Raw genomic sequence first — 25,242 nt, 5'->3', positions numbered from 1 at the left:
TATCAACAGGGATGTAATTATATTGTACATTATTGAATAAGCCTACACCATATTCAATAAACCTCACATTCAGAATGATCACATTGGCGCTTTAGGTGATAAATTAATATGCAAAGAGTTTTACTATTTTATTCGAACTTCACAAAGTACATAAATCATTAATTGATCATAAACTACAACAATCATCAATCATTTTCGCTGCTGCAAATTTATATTTGAGCCTTGTCTGACTATAACCAATCGGCATGCATTTCCTCTTAGAGCTGGACAAATCATCGCCGTCCACGAGGTTGAGATTGGGGGCGGAGACCATTCATTGTGATGAGCGTGTAGTACAAGCAATCAAATTCCTATAATTCCCGGAAAATATCAGCGTTTTCAAGTTGGCAACCAATCAGCAAGTGGAGAAGGTGGAGCTACTAATCCAGTATGCATGCCCCAAAGCCACACGTGATCCGGCTGTAGTTCCAAGTGGTCACATCGGAATCAGGAGGTAAGTAATGACGAACAAATATCACTTCTTACAAACATAAGTCGCTAAATTATAATGTCAGTCTAAATTGACATAGGATGTTCAGCTGTTTGCATACAGGCCAGTATCGTTTAATTGCAATACTGAATAAGATCAAGAACCCATGCGTGGTCTTAGCATAGACTGGCTAGCTGACGGCCAGCTAGCAAGCTAATTTAGCCTAGTTAGCAATTAAGATAACAAATTAATGTAATTATTCCGTTTATTGTCATGTAACACCGTCAGTTGCACACTTTGCCCGTGTGTTCATTTTGCCGACATTTTGTGTAAGACAAGTTGGACAGGCTAACGTTACCAAACTTGCCTACATGGGAGGCATCGAACGTGGATAGCAAGCGATACCAGCCTCGAGTTAAAAGTAAGGAAAATGACTTATCTATTTGTTACAATAACGTTCCGACATTTTCACAAACTATATTGTAGTTGACTAACACTAAAAATCAGGGGGAAAAAATGTGGTGATGATGCAGCAGTGTCTGTCATGGTGCGAAACCAATATGGCTATTTAAATATCGTACACAAGTAAATGCATGGACTCATGATAAGCATTCTGCCCTAACTATGTAGTTATGTCCTTTTTCGTGTGGTAATTGTAATCGGGTTTCCTGTGTTGGATATAGTGGGTAACATTACCATACTCCCTTCAAAAGGGGGTTATCAAGATGAGTACTATAGCTAGCTACAGATATTATATGTTAAATAATTTCCCTTAGGAGCTACATGAAGCCTGCTTGTAGGAATTGCTACGTGTTTTATAGGAAAACCTTGTTACCCCTGTTCTACCATGGAAACGGGTATTACTGGCAAAGCACTTAGAAGTCTGACCAGTTTTACAAACCCACTTCCGCCACTGAATGAAACCAGAAAGTGCAACGGCTAGATAGAGGTCATACAGCGCCCTCTTGGAAATGTGGCTTTTACAGTTTGCTTATCTAACGGAATTGGTTAGCTTTGGGACACATCAGAAGTCTTGTATTGGTTGGACTCCCTGAGTTGTGCATAGATCTGGTGACCGAAAATAACCATATCACAACATTGCCAGCTTCACCCCTCCCCCAATTTATTTTCTGCCACCAAGGCACATGTATAATTTCTAGGAACTCGACTTACCAGATGTAAATTGAAATGTTAACCTCGCTATGAAATAAATGTCTGAACTGCACCATATTCCTCCTGTGTTTGTAGTGCTTGGTCTAATTGCAGGAATATGGTTCAGTGCGGAGAACAATTGGATTCGGGCGCTTATTTGATAGCGAGGGACACTTCACTTTATTTCTGGTAAATCGAGTTCCTAGAGATTTTACGTATGCCTTTATTGACAGGAAATGTTTTTGGGGGGTGGCTATATTGTGAGGTGGTTATTTTCCGTCGCCACCCACCAGAAGGATGCAGAACTCAGGGTGTCCAACCAATACAGACTCCCGATGTTTCCCAAAGCTAGAATTGGTGTGTCTTATTAAATGGTTAGCTATTGTGAGAAATGTAATTGATATTCTATATAAATCAATTATCTGAATGTGCGTAGGAAGTTGGACATTTGTTGTTATACCTTGTTAAATAGTAACTTCTCAGTTCTCTGGTGGGTAATATTTAAAACAGATCTGTTATGTTTTAAGATTGGACTTTAAGAAGATAATTGCATTTTAAATCCACTCTTGTTGACAATTTAGTAACTAACGTTGAATGGAACAATAGACTGATACACATGCTTTAAAATATAATATTAGCTTTTACATAATCTTCTTACATCTTGCATTATCTTTTTTGAGATGGTCAAGGCCCCGAAAGGCACATGGGGGGGGTGCCTTTGGGTCCTTATCTTATCTGCTTCAACCCAGTGCGCACCCCTTCCCAGATCCCTACAGTATGACCTAGACAGGGCTTCACAGCACAGAGTTGGCTTTCCAGTATCAGATGCTGCATGTTTCTTATCCATGAGAGGACACTCTGTGAAAGCACAGTTCGACATCTTGCACCTTGATGTCTCCTACTTAGATGGTATACACTGAGAGAACCATATGACCTCAGCATTAGAAGACAGCACTGTACAGCGTGAACTGGATGGAATGAATTCAGAAGACTGCCTGACAGATAACACTCTTTGCTGTGTTGCTTGAGCACTGATTGATTAGTCTACAGTCACCTCCCCTCCTACAGTGCCTTGCGAAAGTATTCGGCCCCCTTGAACTTTGCGACCTTTTGCCACATTTCAGGCTTCAAACATAAAGATATAAAACTGCATTTTTTTGTGAAGAATCAACAACAAGTGGGACACAATCATGAAGTGGAACGACATTTATTGGATATTTCAAACTTTTTAAACAAATAAAAAACTGAAAAATTGGGCGTGCAAAATTATTCAGCCCCCTAAAGTTAATACTTTGTAGCGCCACCTTTTGCTGCGATTACAGCTGTAAGTCGCTTGGGGTATGTCTATCAGTTTTGCACATCGAGAGACTGAAATGTTTTCCCATTCCTCCTTGCAAAACAGCTCGAGCTCAGTGAGGTTGGATGGAGAGCATTTGTGAACAGCAGTTTTCAGTTCTTTCCACAGATTCTCGATTGGATTCAGGTCTGGACTTTGACTTGGCCATTCTAACACCTGGATATGTTTATTTTTGAACCATTCCATTGTAGATTTTGCTTTATGTTTTGGATCATTGTCTTGTTGGAAGACAAATCACCATCCCAGTCTCAGGTCTTTTGCAGACTCCATCAGGTTTTCTTCCAGAATGGTCCTGTATTTGGCTCCATCCATCTTCCCATCAATTTTAACCATCTTCCCTGTCCCTGCTGAAGAAAAGCAGGCCCAAACCATGATGCTGCCACCACCATGTTTGACAGTGGGGATGGTGTGTTCAGGGTGATGAGCTGTGTTGCTTTTACGCCAAACATAACGTTTTGCATTGTTGCCAAAGTTCAATTTTGGTTTCATCTGACCAGAGCACCTTCTTCCACATGTTCGGTGTCTCCCAGGTGGCTTGTGGCAAACTTTAAACGACACTTTTTATGGATATCTTTAAGAAATGGCTTTCTTCTTGCCACTCTTCCATAAAGGCCAGATTTGTGCAATATACGACTGATTGTTGTCCTATGGACAGTCTCCCACCTCAGCTGTAGATCTCTGCAGTTCATCCAGAGTGATCATGGGCCTCTTGGCTGCATCTCTGATCAGTCTTCTCCTTGTATGAGCTGAAAGTTTAGAGGGACGGCCAGGTCTTGGTAGATTTGCAGTGGTCTGATACTCCTTCCATTTCAATATTATCGCTTGCACAGTGCTCCTTGGGATGTTTAAAGCTTGGGAAATCTTTTTGTATCCAAATCCGGCTTTAAACTTCTTCACAACAGTATCTCGGACCTGCCTGGTGTGTTCCTTGGTCTTCATGATGCTCTCTGCGCTTTTAACGGACCTCTGAGACTATCACAGTGCAGGTGCATTTATACGGAGACTTGATTGTATTTATCATCATTAGTCATTTAGGTCAACATTGGATCATTCAGAGATCCTCACTGAACTTCTGGAGAGAGTTTGCTGCACTGAAAGTAAAGGGGCTGAATAATTTTGCACCTCCAATTTTTCAGTTTTTGATTTGTTAAAAAAGTTTGAAATATCCAATAAATGTCGTTCCACTTCATGATTGTGTCCCACTTGTTGTTGATTCTTCACAAAAAAATACAGTTTTATATCTTTATGTTTGAAGCCTGAAATGTGGCAAAAGGTCGCAAAGTTCAAGGGGGCCGAATACTTTCGCAAGGCACTGTATCGCTCTGCTCTCAAGGACATGTGACCACTGAGGCATGATGTGAATGGGGGAAGGCTGTCCACTTGGCAGCACAACTAGGGTCTCCCCTCCTGTGTGTGTGTGTGTGTGTGTGTGGTGTTTTGTTTGCCTGCATGATGTCTCCAGCCTTTGTTGAGAAAGTTACATTTGGCACTACTCTCACATATATCCTTCTGGCCCTCCCACCCACCCCATGACCACAAAATGCCCCGCACCTGTCCTAGGCTGCAAGCACCCTTCAAGCTCCTGTATCCCCCAAACAGAGTGAATGTGGGTTAGGGCTGGGCGATATATCGAATGAATTAGATTTGTTTTTTGCGCGATATTCCAAATTCTTGTATTGCAAGAATCAAGGTTATTTTCCGATTTTTATGAGTTTGGTTTGTCTGCTTGTTCTCATGTTGTATTTTTGGGAGTCATTGTCCCAAAGGCGGGAAGGCAGGTGAAAAGCTTAGATCCAAAATCAGCCTATAGAAACACATTGGCCTTATTTTGGACAGATCTTTATGGTTTACACATACACACCAGGCCCTTTCCCCTGCCTCTCACGTCAAACAAGTTTAAGAGATCACATCCTTCTCTCTGACAAGTGGTTTCAACTTGCTATTTGAGGTTTGGTTAAACAGAATGGGTCATATGGACACAAACTCATTGAGATATTATTCTACTGTAATAGTAACTTTTCTAACAATACCCTTTGTCTGAACTGCTCAAATTATGCTCAGAGCAGACACTACTAAAACGGGGGTATCAATATGACAACCACTCTTGTTCCACATGTTCTGCACTACTACTATAATGAATTGATGGTGGAATTTATTAAAGTACTGTAATTGTTGTGACATCAGACTTATACATCTTCCAAATAGGCTCTAGAAAATCAATTTTCAGTTTGTCGCTCGCAGCATTAGGGTTACCGGTAGCAGCATTTTAGCCAAAGACTGTTATACTAGCTATCTAGTATGTATTTTATGCTTATTGCATATTTATAAAAACACAATCATATAAGGAATTGGCAACTTGTTCTCATTCTGAGAAGTGAAGTACACTACATGACCAAAAGTCATCGGCATTCATATGGAGTTTGTCCCCTATTTGCTGCTATAACTGCTTTTACTTTTATGGGAAGGCTTTCCATTAGATGTTGCAACATTGCTGTGGGAACTTGCTTCCATTCAGCCACCAGCATTAGTGAGGTCAGGTACTGATGTTGGGCGGTTAGGCTTGGCTCGCAGTTGGAGTTATAATTCATCGCAAAGGTATTAAATGGGATTGAGGTCAGGGCTCTGTGCAGGCCAGTCAAGTTCTTTCACACCGATCTCGACAAACCATTTCTGTATGGAATGCGCTTTGTGCAAGGGGGCATTGTCATGCTAAAACAGGAAAAGGCCTTCTCTGAACAGTTGCCACAAGGTTGGAAGCACAGAATCATCTAGAATGTCATTGTATGCGGTAACATTTCCCTTCACTGCAACTAAGGGATTTAGGCCGAACCATGAAAAACAGCCACATACCAGTATTCCTTCTCCACCAAACTTTACAGTTGGTGCTATGCATTCGGGTAGGTTGTCTGTTGGACTGCCAGAGGGTGAAGCATGACTCATCACTCCAGATAACATGTTTCCACTGCTCCAGAGTCCAATGGCGGTGAGCTTTACACCACTCCAGCTGACACTTGCATGCGCATGGTGATCTTAGGCTTGTATGCGGCTGCTCGGCCACGGAAACCCATTTCATGAAGTTCCCGACAAACTGTTGGTGTGGAGATGTTGCTTCCAGAGGCAGTTTGCAACTCGGTAGTGAGAGTTGCAACTGAGGACAGACAATTTTAATGCGCTACATTCCAACTCTGCGGTTCTGTGAGCTTGTGTGGCCTACCACTTCGCGGCTGAGCCGTTGTTGCTCCTAGACCTTTCCACTTCACAATAACTGCACTTACAGTTGACCGAAACTCTAGCAGGGCAGAAATTTGAAAGGTGGCATCCTATGATGGTGCCACATTGAATGTCACTGAGCTCTTCAGTAAGTCCATTCTACTGTCAATGTTTGTCTATAGATATTTCATGGCTGTGTGCTCAATTTTATTCACCTGTCAGCAACGGGTATGGCTAAAATAGCTGTATCCACAAATTTGAAGGGGTGTCCACGTACTTTTGTGTGTATATATAAGTCTAGGTTACTTGATTTCAACATCTGAACAAAGTGGACAGGCTAACATGCTTTTCAAACAGAGACAACTTCAACCTTGTTGGCTAGTAAATAGATCCAAGTTGGCTAAACTTGAAATATAAAGCTTAGCTGGCCAATCACTATCACGTGGGCTTGAGAGATTGTTGATGAGACCTGTGTACATTTTCTATAGCCTAATGCCTGCTACAAGAAGTTGGGCATTATTAGTGAATGTGCATTATGCATGGTTCTGATTAAATTTGTAACAAAGGGCATTTTCATAGACTTGAAAGCCAGATCAGTGATATTGCCCAAGCCGAACTGTGGACCTTGCAAGTCAACTACAACCCCATTGCCTCACCCACTCCCAAAAGTCTTGTATCTTAACCCCTCACTTGGTCATCAAGAAGATACATGCATGGTGCTTTGGTGGTGAGCTTCCCTCTGGTTATCCCCTCTCTGTTGGCAGCCTGACTTGTTGCAGGGAAACACCCTAGTCACAGTTTACAAACAGACGCATGGCAGAGCCCTCTGTTAGAACACACCAGCTGTCGCGTAGACAGACACCGCCAGGACCATCACCGGGCCTGAAGGTGTCCCTCTTGGCTAGTGAAAGCAAAGTGGTGACAGTGTTTCTTCTATGTATGAAAAGCTGTGAAGGGAAAGATGAGATTAATTTCTCTTTAGGCACTGCGTGGTCATCACTAGTTAACACAGCCACAAATTCATAATTATGCCTAACACCACCTATTTCTACAAATGTTTTTGTTTTTCAAAATGTTTACAATATAGCAAATGTTCTCTTTGTGGCTGTGCGAACTAGTGACAACCACCCTGCGTGGCTGTTGCCTGGCTACCCAAACCCCTTGCTACACGCTAGTGCTGATTTATGATTAAATCGAATATTGTGATATCTGACGTTGATGGTATATGTTGCAGCAAGACTATACTCCATTTAAAATGTACAAATCCTAAACTGTGCAGTTTTATCAGCGTGTTTAAATTAACTAAGCCTTATTATTTTTTTAACCACATGAAGATTATTTAATGAGAATGCGACTTGTAAATACGCACACAAATTGTACTTAACATTGTCATTAATGGCACAAAATGATTATATTGGGCATGGTGATATTGGGAGCAGCATATCATAGTAGATGTCCACCAACGGTTTCTTATCTGCAATAAGTCAGGATTTGTACGTTTCGCACGCGCACACACACTGTTCGCAGCTCCCCTGATTTGTCCCCTCAGGACACTCCTTAAGGGATAGGGTTGTAGAGGTGATGTGTCCCTTGGGGGGGGTTGGTTGGTTGGTTATCTGGACAGATGGGAGTTGACTGGGGGGGATGGGTGTATAGCTCACCCACCTTCAAGGATTTTTGTCCAGCTACTCCAGTGATTTTCTTTTCACATGTATAATCGGGTGAATAATGTCGGCAGTCAAGTCTACAGCCGGTGGTCCTGTAAAAACGGTGCACCAACGCTAGGTCCACATTCAGTGCAATGTGTATGAGCCTTTAGAATGCACATATGACCTGCAGAACAAGCTCAATAGAGATACTGAATAGGAGTTGTGATGAGAACGGTAGTACTGGAGTATTAATCTTCATACCATATATGGACAGTAGTGCATTATGGTTATCTTGACCTAATAACCATTTTGTTTAGACTGTCTGGGCTAGTTACCACCATTACTGCTGTGCCATGGGAAGTGCTAGCCGGTGGTGCTACTGATGCTAATACCACGTGGGGTTAAGCTATGTACATGGTACGTATAGTGTGCGATTGCATGCTAGCGTGTAGGTGCTGGTAATCTCCCGACAAAAAGACAATTGGTAACTTTGGTTTGTGTGTTAATGGACTTCGGTTAGATCCCTCTATATTATGACTTGATTTTAGATTAAATTATGGTTGAAAAACATACACTGCTCAAAACAATAAAGGGAACACTTAAACAACACAATGTAACTCCCAAGTCAATCACAATTCTGTGAAATCAAACTGTCCACTTAAGAAGCAACACTGATTGACAATACATTTCACATGCTGTTGTGTAAATGGAACAGACAACAGATGGAAATTATAGGCAATTAGCAAGACACCCCCAATAAAGGAGTGGTTCTGCAGGTGGGGACCATGTCTGCTCAAACGGTCAGAAACAGACTCTATGAGGGTGGTATATGAGGGCCCGACGTCCACAGGTGGGGGTTGTGCTTGCAGCCCAACACCGGTGCTAGAGAACACTAAGATTGGCAAATTCGCCACTGGCGCCCAGGTTCACACTGAGCACGTGACAGTCTGGAGATGCCGTGGAGAACGTTCTGCTGCCTGCAACATCCTCCAGCATGACCGGTTTGGCGGTGGGTCAGTCATGGTGTGGGGTGGCATTTCTTTGGGGGTGCTGCACAGCCCGCCATGTGCTCGTCAGAGGTAGCCTGACTGCCATTGGGTACCGAGATGAGATCCTCAGACCCCTTGTGAGACCATATGCTGGTGCGGTTGGCCCTGGGTTCCTCCTAATGCAAGACAATGCTAGACATCATGTGGCTGGAGTGTGTCAGCAGTTCCTGCAAGAGGAAGGCATTGATGCTATGGACTGGCCCGCCCGTTCCCCTGGGGGATCTCTCTGGGAGGAGATCCCTCAGGAGACAGCCTCCACCTCATCAGGAGCATGCCTAGGCGTTGTAGGGAGGTCATATAGGCACGTGGAGGCCACACACACTACTGAGCCTCATTTTGACTTGTTTTAAGGACATTACATCAGTTGGATCAGCCTGTAGTGTGGTTTTCCACTTTAATTTTGAGTGTGACTCCAAATCCAGACCTCCATGGGTTGATACATTTGATTTCCATTGATCATTTTTGTGATTTTGTTGTCAACACATTCAACTATGTAAAGAAAAAAGTATTTAAGAATATTTCATTCAGATCTAGGATGTGTTCTTTTAGTGTTCCCTTTATTTTATGAGCATATCAGTGTATATCAGTTGTATACTGCATATGGTAATGTGGACCTAATAGTACTCTTACATACTCACTCTCTGTGACTAGCCCCACTTATTTGGCTAATGGTATCAGAACATGCTGAAGGGTGAGAGTAGGGGGTATTTATGAGGGCACAAATTGCAATCTCATTGGCTTTATCCGATTAGAGAAGACAACCCAATCCCGAATCAATCCTTTCCCCCTAGGCACTAGCGAAGATCTGAGAGGATTGGATAGGTATAAGGGCTCAGACACAGCAATAGCGTTTCCTGGCCGAGAGTACTTAGAACCTCAACGCAATTTGAAGACGAATGCTCACTGATTTTACATGCAGAATTGTTTGAAAAAAGTTGGCATTCTACTGCGGATGGTCCCTAAAACGCGATTGGCAGACACAAGCTAGATCCACATTCAGTGCGACATGTGCTAGCCTTAAGAAACATTGTTATAATAATCTGATAATTCGGCAGAATATTTGCCATATTGCTTACACTTATGTAGTCCACTCCAGTAGATGGGTGGTAGGGCAGGCTACGGGTTGATTTGGGACTGTCGGAGGAACATATGTCTGTGTGCACACAGTCTGTCCTAAATTATTTGTATTGTGTCGAGTAAATTGCCTGTGAATAATATGAAAGTTAAATATGTGTTGTGTATAAACTCAGTGGGTGTTATATGGCCTGCTAGTGTAATCTCATTGGGACTGATCGCATTAGGGGAAAGGCTAAGGCTGCATATCCCTCAGGCACCCCTCTCGTCGCTATGGCAATGGGTGCCAGGGAGGCTCTGGGTAACGGCATGGTGACCATATGCCTGGAAACGGTCAGAGGGTGTGTGTGTGTTCTGCAGGCATGGAAAGGATAAATGTTTAAAACCTTAGAAGGGAACCTAGTAGTATTAATGGACCATTTTGGTTCCAGGAACTTTCAATTATAGTCCTTATAAGACCGGGGTTGTCGGTTTGATTCCTGCATGGACCACCTATTCCGCTAGGTGGTCCAAAAAGCTCTATGTAATTTGACACAATGGCCACCTGCTTTGGAAGTAACCTTTTTTTTTTCTCCAGCTCAGCGATATGTTGACTTGCATTGTCACTCGCCCACATATTTCTGGTGTCTCATGTAGTCCAGTCTCTCACATATTCTTCCTCCCCTGTTTCCTTCCTTTAAAAAAAAAAAAAACCATATTTACTCTTTATTTAATGGCTGCATTTTCTCTGCTCTCTGCTGTCATTTCCCTTTCTCCATCACATCCCTTCCATCTTTCTTGCCCTACCCATAGCTTCCACCGTTTGAAATCAGCCTTTACTCTTAGTCATTTTGATGTGAAAGGAACGGATGGGTGTAACTAAGCAATAATACTGTAACTCCGCTCCTCCTCCCTAGCCCTCGAGGTAAGGTGGCTAGCAATCTGAAATGGCTAAGGAAGGAATTCAATAGGAATCAGTGTTTTCCCCAATATTCATTACCGGTATGTCATAAAAAAATGTTTTATTTCTGCCAAGGTGTGCTTTTAAATGGATAATCTGTTAGAGGCATTCAGCTCTTAACTAGCAGGATTCAGACCTTTTAGGGTTTCTGTTCTACCTGGTGATTAATTGCACCCACCTGGTGTCCCAGGTCTAAATCAGTCTGTGATGATAGGTGAACAATTAAAAAATGCAGTGGAACTGACTTGGTGGTCCAGAGTTGAGTTTGAGGGGTCTAGGGGAACAGATAGCATGGTATTGCACTAACGCTAGTAGCAATGAAACCCCACTACCCTTGCCGCCACTGCAGAAAAAAATCCTATGGTGAAACATTGGGAATCTGAATGTAGATGCAAACAGGAAGTGGGGATCTGTTAATTAGCCAAAGTAATTAGTAGGCTCGAGTCAGCAAGACTATCACTGTTATCTGCCATACTTCTTATTATTAAAGCACTTATGTGCAGCTGAGGCAACCGCTCACATTTTCTCCTAGTTTATGAATTGATCTCTCTCCTCTCCCCTAGACAATGGAGTTGAATGTGAGGTGTGTTGTGCTGCTGGCCGTGGGCCTGTGCTCCACGCTGCTACTGGCCACAGTGGCCGCCCACCAGGAGGAGGAGGAGCCTATCATGGAGCTGGCGGAAGACATGGGCGTGGAGGACGAGCTGGAGGACCTGGGCCTTGGGGAGGAGCTTCTGGACGGGGAGGTGGAGCCAGAGGATGCAGACACACCACCGGGACCGCCTCCAGCCCCTAAAGTAAGTATCCTATTGACCTAGACCAGTGTGTATGAAGTTAGTTTTAGTGGTTAGATAGTGTAGCTCCTCTCTTTCCCTCCAGCATACCCACATTGTGACAGCCAAGGAGGAGAGGTTATGCCAACATGGCTGCTCACTGTTCCTCTCAAGGATAAATGGATCATAATTTAGTTTACTGCTTGGATATACTCTGCATCGACTCAAAGGGAGTGCCTCACTTGTACACACATACATACCAACCGACCCATTTTCACTAGTCAAATGTCCATTGTGAATGGGCTGTAGAGTGAATGGGAGGTTTGAGCTCATTTTTTTATGACCTGAGTCTTAACCAAAATATCACAGAGACAAATTGTTCACCTGCCACTTTAAGGGTGGGAGGTTACCGTGGTTGTGCAACTACAGTCATGTTTGTGCCTGTGAGATTGAGTCTGACTACTAGAAGTGTTGTCTTCTCTTCCCTAGCAGTTGAAACTCAAACATAGAAAAACAACCTAGCTTGTGAACAGAACAATGTAAATGGCCAAGAAACACAAGGACAAAGTCTCACTTCAGTAAACTTTAGTTTAAATTAAATTAGACTAACTTTTATGCTTGTGCACAGAGCTTCTAAAAATGAATCTTTCACTCAGCTCTACACATACGCACAGCCCCCAGCCAGGCACTGCTGCAGTGCAAGGTGGAATAGTCTATATTGGATTTGTAGTTCTTTGACTTTGTACAGTTAAATTACCAGCTAACAAAATGGCAGAAATACTTACAAAACAACAGCTTCTGCATTATTTATTTTACTATAAATTTGATCATACTTTACTATTTTTATTCACACATGCGAGTGAAAGGCTCACTGAAGCCCTGAACACCAGCCACCGTGGCTGGTGGAATAGACATCTTTACCTGCCAATGCCAAAACCTACCTGCAGGTGGCGGGTGTTCATTTTAGACCCTGTTTCTACATAAAGGATATGGCTAACGCCAGAGTCATGAGACATTTCCAGTGGTGAATATCTCTGACTAGCCTAACTTCAGTAGGGGTAGGGAGGCATTTAAAAGAAACTCTTGAGGTCATACATTGACTAGCAATGTGACTTGAAGGTTTGCTATCTGACTGACCTATGTCCTCCCATTGCTCTTGCATAGGGGACACACACACACACACACACACACACACGTGTCCTGGTTGGCACACTGGGCAGTGGACAAGCTGACCCACTGACCCCTCTGCTCTCCGCTCCTCTCTAGGTGACCTACAAAGCTCCCGAGCCCATGGGGGAACACTTCTTCGCCGAGTCCTTTGACAGGGGGACCCTAGACAGGTGAGAACTTTGAAACAGTGCTGTTAAACACAGGCATTATTATATACAGTCATTTGTAATGCAAATTACATCTACACCAAGGAAGATATATTCAAATATGCTGTGCCGAAATAACATGGGTGTTATAAACTGCATTTATTGTCATTTCATATGCCACACTGTGCTGTTTGAGTGCTCACTATAGGACCAGCTGCCATTTTGACCTAAATACGAACCCAGCCCCAAGGTCATTCCCCCAGGGGCTGTCCCTCTGGTGTCCAGGTGCTACCCTGTTTACTTGACTCAAGTCAATTTGCTTCTCCTGTTTCAGCTGGGTCCTCTCAAAGGCCAAGAAGGAGGACATTGATGAGGATATCGCCAAGTATGATGGTAGGCACTAAGACAGTTATGGCCCTGGTCAGAGAGGACCTTTTTAGTCTAGCAGCCAGTGGCAGGTAGATAAAAAAAAAAAAAAAAGCCATTTTTTTGTACTTTTTTTGTAAATATTTTTTGCGGATGAGCGTGCTTCGTAATGTTTCTAAATCAATGAATGTGTTACTAGTAAGATGTCATCTGGTATATTGCTCAATTTCATTTAATATGTTGTGAACTGTCTTTTTAACCAAAATAGAGATGAGACAATTTCAGCTGCCCCTTTAAGGTGTGCCTTTTGAAAATGTGTCTTCGCTAGCAGTGGAAGCAAACTCAAACATTGAAAAACAGCCTGACTTGTGAACAAAATAATGTAAATATCCAAGAAACACATGTAGAAATTCTTATTGTAGTAGTTACACCAACTTTTATGCCTGTGTAGATTGCTTCTAAAAACAAATCTTTTAGCACTTCACTCACAGCCCCCCAGCCAGGTGGTATAGCTATAACATTAGGATAAAAACATTTTGGTGCACTGCCAGATATGAAACAAAATGGCAGAAATACTTTGAAAACAGCTACTGCAGCATGTGCCCATACTTGACTTTTTACTATTTTTATATAAAATGCTCGCACTCTAGTGGCCCAAGTGTGACCACCCGCTAACATGGCTTGTGAATTAGATATTCTTACCTGCCAATGCTAAAATCTACCTGCATTTGGTGGGCGGTGGGTGTTAAATTTAGGCCAGGTCTCTGACACATTGTATTAAGTAGGGCACAACATAGCAAATCATTTTACAAACAGAAAACAAAAATTTGTGTTTGGTGCTTAATGAATACAACCTAGCTTTGGCTCCATTCAGGCAGTTATCAAGTGAGTATATTCACATATTTGACCTCCTTGCAGGTAAATGGGAGGTGGAGGACATGAAAGACAGCAAGCTGCCTGGAGACAAAGGCCTGGTCCTCAAGTCACGTGCTAAGCACCACGCCATCTCAGCCCAGCTCCTCAGACCCTTCATCTTCGACACCAAACCCCTCATCGTCCAGTATGAGGTCAACTTCCAGCAGGGGATCGACTGTGGCGGTGCCTACGTCAAACTGCTCTCCCAGACCCCAGACCTTAACCTGGTAAGCCACACGTCTGCACCAAAGATTTTTATATCGAACCCAAGAGTCGTTTCGAATGGGAACAAATTGGTCATAGTGGGCAGAACAAGAAAGTAGGGGGATATTTGGTAGTAAGTGGAGACGCCAAGCGGATGCTTCATATTTATACATCCAGTGAAATATCTGGCTCATTATTCTATCCGTGCACCATGCAATCTAAGACACTCTCAGAAAACACAAAATAACCTCTCAAAAGTGTTCTGTTTATGTAGAATCTTAGCTTGGTCTTCATCTAAAATATACCAATGTAGACGGCCTGGAAATCCAGTAGCCAGTTACACATTCCATAATGCTCTAATACAGAGCCACAGTAAATGTATATTTGTCCTTCCCACCAGGATGAGTTTGTTGACAAGACTCCCTACACCATCATGTTCGGACCAGACAAGTGTGGCGAGGACTACAAGCTGCACTTCATATTCCGCCACAAGAACCCCAAGACTGGCGAGTACGAGGAGAAGCACGCCAAGAAGCCTGACGCAGACCTGCGCACCTACTACACCGACAAGAAGACCCACCTTTACACACTGGGTAAGACATTTCAACATGTTCTCAGGTATCCTTGCTGTTGTAACTGGTGCGATGTCACTTAACGATCACATAGAAATGTATTGTGTAGGACACACGATCGTATGCCTGTTAGATTAGGGAATAGTGCTCGTTCTTCTTGTTACATTTCTATTAGTTCCTCTAACCATTTCTGTCTCTCTCCCGCCTCCTAGTGGTGAACCCAGACAACAGCTTTGAGGTGCTGGTAGACCAGACAGTGGTGAACAGTGGTAACCTGCTGACAGACATGACCCCACCCATCAATCCTGCTGCCGAGATAGAGGACCCCGACGACCACAAGCCAGAGGACTGGGACGAGAGGCCCAAGATCCAGGACCCTGACGCAGTCAAACCTGAGGACTGGTAAGGGCCTGTGTGTAAGAGGGAGAGAGGCTATTTCAGCAGGTTAGTGTAATGGATGTGAAACGGCTAGCTTAGTTAGCGGTGGTGCGCGCAAAATAGAGTTTCAATCGGTGACGTCACTTGCTCTGAGACCTTGAAGTAGTAGTTCCCCTTGCTCTGCAAGGGCTGCGGCTTTTGTGGAGCGATGGGTAACGATGCTTCGTGGGTGACTGTTGTTGATGTATGCAGAGGGTCCCTGGTTCGCGCCCGGGTATGGGCGAGGGAACGGTCTAAAGTTATACTGTTACATTAGCTTACATGTAAATTACACAGCATGTGCATGTTTCAAATGTAGTTGGATTGTTTTGACATGGGATAATAGGTGTGTGTCCTGTGGACAGTTCAATGTTTGTGCCAGGTGTGGGGGTGCTGTGTTAGTGCGTGTACCCTCTAATTCACCCGCCTGCCCCACAGGGATGAGGATGCACCAAAACAGATCCCAGATGAGGATGCAGTGAAGCCAGACGGCTGGCTGGATGATCAGCCAGAGTACACCAGTGACCCCGATGCAGTCAAGCCCGAGGACTGGTAACTACCATACCGTCGCATTCAGCTCACCCCGCTATCTTGCTGCACTCTCAAACTGCGATCTCTCTCCCCTCTACCATAGTACTCTCTCTTCTGTCTTTCTCCTCTTTCTCTACCTTCATCTACCACCTCTGTCTTCTTTCTCCCCTTCGTCTGGTCTCTCCCCTTCATATACCACCTCCCCTCTGTCTTCTCTTCCTTCATGTTGTATCCTCATCTAGGTCAGCCCACTTGTGTGTTGGAAGCTAATTGCTAGCCTTTGCGGCAGCTCCTCTTTGTGAAGAGAGTGGGCTTCCTGGTGAGAGGAGCTAATTTCACAAGGCATGCTTTGCCTCAGGACAGCCAGGCCTGGTTTTTGGGCTGCGACGAGCTGATTTTTCACTGCTTTGATGTCTCACTTCTGTGGCGGAAATTAAATTAGAGCCGGTAGAGAAGAGCTAGAGGAACGGGACACAGTGGAAAGAGGGCGGAGACCAATGTTGAGATATGGGCTAATGACCCCTTTTCGAGGTCCTCTAAATGCAGTCTCTTTTCTTTCTCTTGTTCTTTGCTTTCTCACACCCATAGTAACTTGCAACCGTATACCATCATTTTGTACACTGTATGACTGCGTCTGTGACATTGTCGTAACTTGTTCTTTTTCTCCAGGGATGAGGACATGGATGGCGAGTGGGAGGCCCCTCAGATCCCGAACGCCCTCTGTGAGACCGCCCCCGGCTGCGGTGCATGGCAACGGCCCATGATTGACAACCCCAACTACAAGGGCAAGTGGAAGGCCCCAATGATCGACAATCCCAACTACCAGGTAACCCTTCACACCTCCCAACGTGTACCATGTACCAAAGCATCAGCCTCTTTAGGAACATGCTTCACCCCAGTGAAGTGTGTAGCCTAAATAACATGCACACAATAGTTTCACTTGCTCTTCCAGAATTTGTACACTATATATACAAAAGTATGTGGACACGCCTTTAAATTAGTGGATATGGCCATTTCAGCCACACCCATTGTATAAAATCGAGCACACAGCCATGCAATCTGTACATTTTGGAAGAGGAATGATGGTCTGAGGCTGTTTTTCGGGCTAGGCCCCTTAGTTCTAGTGAAGGGATATCTTAACACTACAGCATACAAATATGCAGTTCTGTGCTTTCAACAATGTGGCAACAGCTTGGGGAAGGCCCTTTCCTGTTTCAGCATTACAATGCCCCCTTGCAAAAAGCGAGGTCTATACAGAAATGGTCTGTCGACATTAGTATGAAAGAACTTGAATGGCCTGCACAGAGCCCTGACCTCAACTCCATCAAACACCTTTGGATGAACTGGAACTCCTAATGCTCTTGTGGCTGAATGGAATCAAGTCCCTATAAGAATGTTCCAACATAGTGGAAATCCTTCCCAGAAGAGTGGAGGCTGTTATAGCAGCAAAGAGGGGGACCAACTCCATATTAATGCCCATGATTTTGGAAGTAGATGTTTGACGAGCTGGTGTCCAGACTTGTGATCATGTGGTGTATGTATTGATGAGAGCTTATTTATATTATCTTGAATAGTAACTTTATTTCATGTGTTTAAGAAAATGTCCTATTTTTTATTTTTTATTTTTTTTTTCTACTGAGCTGTCATTGCAGACAAATCCCAATGTACATACTTCGAACCCTAACGTAATTGTAATGCTCACAGTACAGTGTACTCGACTCTCAATGTAACTCCACCTCTCCTTCCCCAGGGTGTGTGGAAGCCCAGGAAGATTGCCAATCCGGACTTCTTCGAGGACCTCCATCCCTTCAGGATGACCCCCTTCAACGCTGTGGGCCTGGAGCTGTGGTCCATGTCCAGCGACATCTTCTTCGATAACTTCTTCATCACCAACGAGCGGCACACGGCCGAGCGCTGGGCCAATGACGGCTGGGGTTTGAAGAAAGCTGCTGAGGGAGCCGCTGAGGTGGGTACAACTGCACATACACAGACACTGATATACTTGTACACCTACACTTGAATGCTTCATGTGGATCATGAAGCATACTTAATTTGGATCTCTCGTGAAACGTAACGTTTTTTGCAAGCAAAGCGTGAAGATGGTGTACACAGGACCCGTGTAGAGGTATGTTGAGAGGTCGCATAATAGTTAGGACGGGCGAGTCCTCACGCCTCATTGATAAAACAAAAAAATATGCTGACATTTGATAAGGAAATGTATGCGGTGTCATTAACTGGCAGGACCACTCTTCTATCCTAACCGTAGCACTTTCAACGTCTCTTTTGGATTCCTGTTGCATCTAAGAAGTAGAGTACAGCAAGATCTTAATTTAAAAATGTTTTCCCAATGGATGTTTGTTTTGCAGCAAGTGCAACTACGGGACCTGTCTTTGTAGCCAGGGACTTCTCTGAAACCTCTCCATGGAGCTATGCAGATATTTTCTGCGTTGCATGAAGTCTCTAGCCTCTGGGGTTAGCAATAAAGTAAATCCAGACTAAACTAGAGGTGACGTGTTGTCCAACCACAGACTTAGAATCAGGGGCCGTCTGTATGAAGTGTTGTCTCAGAATGGGAGCGCTGATCAAGTATTAGCCCCCGTCCATGTAATCTTATTCATCTTTATTTAGAGAATATCAGTGGTTAGTGGTGACTTCTCTGCCTGTGTGTTCTCATGAGGATACCAGAATAGACGCACTCCCCACACCCTTCAGAGGAATGCTACTGGTTAGCGTGGCTATCTGTTCCGTGTGACGCGTAAAAACCCTGGCCTGCTCCGCCCATAAGTGGAAACAGACATACACATGGTGTTCTAGGGAGAGAGCGAGGCCAAGCTGAGCAGTAACAGTGGAACAGTCACTCACCATGCTACAGCTACTCCTCTGTATGAGTTGGATTTAGTTGAAAAGCTTCCTGAGCTAGCCTAGCATGTCTCTTACCCGGTCCCTTTCTTGAGCTGGCTGAGCATGACTGTTACCCAGAGGAAGAGTGTAGCCTGAAGTGGCTGGTGCATTCTTGCACCGCTAGAGTACACTGTTCCATAGAGCCAAACGTACAGCTGGGGCTGTGGACTATTAAGAAGCAGTGGCCCTGCTTCTCACACGCGTAGGTGGTCTCGCTCCATTGCAGTTGAGGCAAAATAAGCTTGTGTGCAGTAGAGTTGTGAGTCCAGTTGGGATGATGTTGGCTCGTACCCAAGGATTAGCTGTTAGTTTGGTTGCCTCTTGTCTAAATCCCTACAGCCCCAGACCTATGCTGCCTTTTATTCCTAAAGATGAATTCCCGGGATGCCTGGCATGTTGGGCTTAATGGCCCTCTCTCTATACATCTAGGCTTCTCGCTCTCCGGTCTCCTCTCTCTCTTAGCGCTCTCCGGTCTCCTCTCTCTCTTAGCGCTCTCCGGTCTCCTCTCTCTCTTAGCGCTCTCCGGTCTCCTCTCTCTCTCTCAGCGCTCTCCGGTCTCCTCTCTCTCTCTCAGCGCTCTCCGGTCTCCTCTCTCTCAGCGCTCTCCGGTCTCCTCTCTCTCAGCGCTCTCCGGTCTCCTCTCTCTCTCTCAGCGCTCTCCGGTCTCCTCTCTCTCTCTCTCAGCGCTCTCCGGTCTCCTCTCTCTCTCTCTCAGCGCTCTCCGGTCTCCTCTCTCTCTCTCTCAGCGCTCTCCGGTCTCCTCTCTCTCTCTCTCAGCGCTCTCCGGTCTCCTCTCTCTCTCTCTCAGCGCTCTCCGGTCTCCTCTCTCTCTCTCTCAGCGCTCTCCGGTCTCCTCTCTCTCTCTCTCAGCGCTCTCCGGTCTCCTCTCTCTCTCTCTCAGCGCTCTCCGGTCTCCTCTCTCTCTCTCTCAGCGCTCTCCGGTCTCCTCTCTCTCTCTCTCAGCGCTCTCCGGTCTCCTCTCTCTCTCTCTCAGCGCTCTCCGGTCTCCTCTCTCTCTCTCTCAGCGCTCTCCGGTCTCCTCTCTCTCTCTCTCAGCGCTCTCCGGTCTCCTCTCTCTCTCTCTCAGCGCTTCCGGTCTCCTCTCTCTCTCTCAGCGCTCTCCGGTCTCCTCTCTCTCTCTCAGCGCTCTCCGGTCTCCTCTCTCTCTCTCTCAGCGCTCTCCGGTCTCCTCTCTCTCTCTCTCTCAGCGCTCTCCGGTCTCCTCTCTCTCTCTCTCTCAGCGCTCTCCGGTCTCCTCTCTCTCTCTCTCTCAGCGCTCTCCGGTCTCCTCTCTCTCTCTCTCTCAGCGCTCTCCGGTCTCCTCTCTCTCTCTCTCTCAGCGCTCTCCGGTCTCCTCTCTCTCTCTCTCTCAGCGCTCTCCGGTCTCCTCTCTCTCTCTCTCAGCGCTCTCCGGTCTCCTCTCTCTCTCTCTCAGCGCTCTCCGGTCTCCTCTCTCTCTCTCTCTCAGCGCTCTCCGGTCTCCTCTCTCTCTCTCTTAGCGCTCTCCGGTCTCTCTCTTAGCGCTCTCCTCTCTCTCTCTTAGCGCTCTCCTCTCTCTCTCTTAGCGCTCTCCTCTCTCTCGTTGTTCTTAGTCTCGCACACACTCTACCTTTCTGTCAGAGCAGCACACACACACGGCTGTACTAGCTACATACCCCTCACAGTGAACCGTGGGGCCCGCTGAGCATTCCACTGCTTTCACAGCCTCATTGTTTGCTCTATGGATCATTTGGTTTTACACTGGTAGCCATGCTGGGCCAGTTGGCTGCCACTGTTAATATGGAACAGCTCGTCTCAGGTCTGCTATTGTAGTATGGATGGAGTTGGATGCACACCCTCCCGTGATCTGCCATTGTTCTCCCATAGTATGCGAGACTTAGGTTAGGACTAATGAATGATCAAACTAAGGGGTTCTTTTGACTGAGATTGAACAAAAGCAAGAGTCTTTTTGTTTTATCAAGTGCACAAGTATGTTGCACAAGTATGCACTGTGAAACAGGAAACCCCCAGCCCTTATGAAGAATCTCAGGAAGTGAGTGAGGTGTGTAAAGAAACCCTCTAACTTAAAAAAAATAATAATAATCATAACACAATACATATTTAGGGTTCATATGAAAGATACAGGAGTGAAGTTTTTTTTTTTGTGGTCAACTTAGTATTGACCTTTTCCGACCATTTCTTAATGCCCCATACCCAACACTTTGTTATACCACCCATATTGTGGCAAACTTACAAAGAACTACTTTCAACGGCACCCCCAATAGTGCATATGTAATCCATACCCTGCTGGTAATGTAGTTGATGTTGGTTGGTTGTGGTCGTTGGTTCCCAGATCTTGACCATTCCGTGACTGTGTTCTCCCATCTCCTCTAGCCCGGGCTGGTAAACCAAATGATGACTGCAGCAGACGAGCGTCCCTGGTTGTGGGTGGTCTATGTGCTGACTGTGGCCGTGCCCCTCATCCTCATCATTGTCTTCTTCTGCACCGGAAAGGTGAGGGACCACAGACCATTTTAAGGTTTCATCTCAATAGTGTCTAATTTATTATGAAAATTACTCCCCCGCACATTTACCTCTGCATGGTTATTTGTCAACAGTTCGGCCAAGTCGTCAGGGCTCCCCCCCAAAAGACTTTCAGTAAATGTCGGTGGGAGTCAAATCCTTAATGGATGACTAAGTGATGTCATCAGAGGCGATGTTTTGATCTGTGTTAATGTGTATATTTTCTCTCTCCCCAACAGAAGGCGGTGGCTCCAGCTGCAGCTGACTACAAGAAGACAGACGAGCCTCAGCCAGACGTGAAGGAGGAGGAAGAGGAGAAGGCTGAGGAGGACCAAGTCAAGGAGGAGAAGAGCCAGCCAGGTTAGGACTCATTGGCTCGGTCTCTCTGTCTGTTCTGTAGCTTCACAAATGTATGTCAAGACGGTGTCATTTCACTTGACAATGCGTGCGGCCTTGCCTCACCTGGGTGTATTTCACAATGGTCTCAGTAAAAGCGAACTGTGTTGGTTGGTTTCCATAGCAGCAGCGGGGAAGAAGAGTGATGCAGAGGACAGCCCTGCAGAGAAGGAAGGGGAAGAAGAAGAAGAGGAGGAGGAGGAAGAAGAGGCAGCAGTGAATGAGGAAGAGGAGGCGGCAACTGATCAGGTACGGGACAGTAAGGCAAGTCTTGGTAAGCATGATGTGGTTTGTTGTGACGACAAATCAGAGCTTTCCACTTTTGTAGAAAGAGCATTGTAAAAGTACTGTTCGCAACTTCTGAGGTAAAAATGGCTTTAGAAATAATTGTGACGGGGTTGATTGTGTTAATTTAAGTAGAAATAATGATGACCCAAATCTCCCTCTCATTCCCGCTCTCTCCAGAAACAAGAAGATGATGTCCTCAGGAGGTCCCCTAGAAACACAAAAGGGAGAAAGGACTGAAGTGGCTGCCACAACCCTGGATCTTCTGATTTAAACCAACTGGCCTGACCCCCCCCCCCCCCCCCGGCTCCCTTTATTAACCACCGCCTCCGGCTGTCTTCTCCACACCTCCCCCTCCCAGGACGATGAAGTGATCTCTCTCGTCAGGATCAACAGAAAACAATCATGACTGCCTCCAATATGGAAGTGAGGATTCCAGTATGGTGAAGATGAAGACTGGGTTGTTGGTGTAGAAAGGGGCTTTTTTTGAACAGCGAAGAAAGAATACATCTATTTCCCATACCATTCTGTAACAGTGCAGCAGACACTAACCTAGGGACCCCACCTTGTCTTCTCTTCTCCTCCCACCCCCAACACCCTATGCTTCTGCTAATCAGCCCCCCATCCATCCATCCCGCAGATCTAGACAGTATTTATCAACCGGTGAATCTGGGCAACACTACAGCTTGTAGGTTTTAGCCATTTTCCCCCTCAATGTCTTCTTGCTTGGTCCAGTTTAACAGTCCCATGTGTTTTGTATGTGTCAGAGGAGTAGATAGACTTAACATGAGCATTTCTGTTGAAGGTCGACAAAAAAAAAACAACATGCAATTTGGATGTCTTGTCTGCTTTTAACACTGCAGTTGTGGTTTTGGGGGGGTTTCAAGAGAAACGTTCCCATGATAAACAGGTCTCCTCGACATTTCATTCCATGTGGCTTCCACCACCTTAAAAAAAAAAAGTGTGTTTAGTTGTAGAATACCTTGCTCAAGTTGTTCCTAATAGAGTGGAGCTGGGAGTAAGGGGGGTCCATTGTACATGCTTAGTTCCCCGCAGAACTGTGGGGCGGGCAAAGTTTTTGAAACAGAGAGAGAGCTTAGTAAACAGGCTTCAATAGATTAGATTCTGTGCTGCGTTACACAGCCCTAGAGAGAAAGGTTTGCTGAACGTTTTTCTTCTGTGAATGTACTGTGACGTTTCTTTTAATACTTTGTACATGTCTTTTTTCATTTGTTTTTGATCTATAATGTAGGGATATAGTGTAAGTGTACATTAACAAATATTTGTGAGGGAGTATGTGTGGCTGGTGCTCGGGAGGGGTGACTGTTGGTTGCCGGCAGGCTTCATGGAGATGCCAAGGTTTTCATACTGATGTCCTTGTTCCTGCTGACTCATCAAGAGAAGATGGAGAGAAAAAAATCCTGGCTCAGCTCGTGCATCCTCCTCCCTCATTGGTGGGATAATTCAGTCTCCCACCTGGCTATTGGTAGCTGAGTAAGTAAGCACATCCTGTGACTGCATTTCCTAAGTCAAAAGCAACAGCAGCAGAATATGACACAGATCTTTAAGACTTTTACTCTTATGTTTCTCATGACAGTTTGAGTCTTACAAGAGTCATAAAGAGTACTCTCAGGGTGTCAGACAAGCTCCCCCCCCACTACTTTCTCACTGAATGATTCATTGATGTCTTTTCCTTTTAAACTTAATCTCATACGACATGAAAAAGGAACTAAGGAGGAAAGATTGGAACCGCCTACAGTATTTACGTTCCATGTTTGTTTCTCCCATTCTTGTGAACCTGTCCATGCTGTTTTCAGAACATCATAAAAAGCAGTGGAAGTCAAAAGCCATTAGAGGTTTGTCTCATATACAAAAAAAAGAGTTGGCACTTTTCAAGGTAACTGAGGCTACCACGGAAACACATACTAGGTCATTTGCTGTCTGTCTGCATGGAATCCTGGTCAAGTTTTGTGGTCTCAGATTCCTTAGTGGTGAATGTCGGTCAGTCATGTTTGGAATCCTACAATTCTTATTCTCCGGTGTCTGATCGAACGAGGTGAATGGGGATTGGTTCCCCCGACAAAAACTCTTAAGCTGCATGTGATAGGGTGATGAGGATCCACAGCAGCTGTTGGTTTGATTGGGCATTCATCTACTAAAGTACATTTTGGAGGGCAGGGAGGAAAAGGTAGAACTTACGATGTTACTCACAAAACAGAAATAAACAGATTTCATTAAGAGATTGGAGGTTGACAGTGTGTTTTTCCTGTATTGGTTTCATGGTTTTGTGTGGTGTGGCGGGGGGTCGTCACCCCAGAAATTTTGTTGGCATGTACAGCTTCCGCCTTGAGGAAATAGACCTCCATTTCTCATTGTTTTCTTTTTTCTTGTGAAATGACCTGTGTCATGGGGTATATGCGATGTAGTTAGTTCCCACTGCAACCTGGTTAATGTTTCTTTATGGTACCATTGCTACAGGGTTTGTGTGAGGCTTAGATAAAATGAGGTGAGAGACCGAGACACCTAGTTGGCGTTTTCAAGAAAATGAAAAGGTCAGAACTACACTTTTATGAATATTCCTAAAGACATGCAGCTCTCCTTTACGCTCTTTCTGGCTACCTTTATTCATTTGAGTCTACAAAGTTGTCATTATTTTACCTTTTTATTTGGTTCTACCTAAAGCTGCCTAGATAAGACTCCTAGACTGAACAGTGCACTGTAATGTACCTTACATATATCTCAGCTTTCCTGTGTGACAATACTTTCTGATGGGTCACCGAAATGAATGGGTTTAACCTAACTTAGTCCTGCACACTAGAGAGATAAAATGAACTATAAAGAGTTACCTTTGGTTATCACGGTTGAGATGTAATGTCACATCATGGGTAAAGTTGAATAATTGTTTAGTGGTGGCTTTAAAAACTGATCACAAATAGCCATGTGAATATGGGTCACAGACTGCTCCTCTGACCCATGTCTGTTATAAATGCAGTCATCTATGAATGGGGACGCCATTTTCTTTTGATGAATAAAAAGGCCTAATAGAAACTGACTGGGAGCCCGAGTGTTTCATTGCTGCCTGTCACTTGGTATTAATCGACATTTCACCGAGCAGATATTATGCCCAGGCTGTTTGATGCTGCATATTTTAAAACTACAGTGCA

General features: G+C 44.8%; 1 protein-coding gene across 3 annotated transcripts; it reads left to right on the top strand.

Annotated features, from left to right (window-relative positions):
* Positions 1-387: 387 nt before the first annotated feature.
* LOC109864822 (calnexin-like) lies at positions 388-24,320 on the top strand. 3 transcript variants are annotated; one of them, XM_020452797.2, is made up of 14 exons: positions 388-493; positions 11,464-11,697; positions 12,940-13,013; positions 13,324-13,382; positions 14,274-14,497; positions 14,875-15,067; positions 15,259-15,448; positions 15,902-16,015; positions 16,664-16,820; positions 17,745-17,960; positions 21,269-21,388; positions 21,637-21,757; positions 21,918-22,042; positions 22,259-24,320. In XM_020452797.2, the coding sequence occupies exons 2-14, from the start codon at positions 11,467-11,469 to the stop codon at positions 22,316-22,318; spliced, it is 1,884 nt and encodes a 627-aa protein (XP_020308386.1). In that variant the 5' UTR covers positions 388-493; positions 11,464-11,466; the 3' UTR covers positions 22,319-24,320. The 3 variants fall into 3 exon arrangements, with proteins under 3 accessions (XP_020308386.1, XP_031653964.1, XP_031653963.1); XM_031798104.1 differs by having other exon boundaries at positions 447-493; positions 21,921-22,042; XM_031798103.1 differs by lacking the exon at positions 388-493 and adding an exon at positions 575-890.
* Positions 24,321-25,242: the final 922 nt, after the last annotated feature.

The sequence above is a fragment of the Oncorhynchus kisutch genome, linkage group LG19, assembly GCF_002021735.2.
Source record: "Oncorhynchus kisutch isolate 150728-3 linkage group LG19, Okis_V2, whole genome shotgun sequence".
Lineage (NCBI taxonomy): Eukaryota > Metazoa > Chordata > Actinopteri > Salmoniformes > Salmonidae > Oncorhynchus > Oncorhynchus kisutch.
Note: the sequence above shows the minus strand (reverse complement) of the source record. Positions and strands in the feature narration are given on the sequence as shown.

Coding starts and splice junctions, on each gene's coding strand:
- LOC109864822 (XM_020452797.2), top strand. CDS start 11,467: ATGGAGTTGAATGTGAGGTGTGTTGTGCTGCTGGCCGTGGGCCTGTGC. Junction 13,383..14,273: donor GGATATCGCCAAGTATGATG/GTAGGCACTAAG, acceptor ACCTCCTTGCAG/GTAAATGGGAGGTGGAGGAC. Junction 14,498..14,874: donor AGACCCCAGACCTTAACCTG/GTAAGCCACACG, acceptor CCTTCCCACCAG/GATGAGTTTGTTGACAAGAC.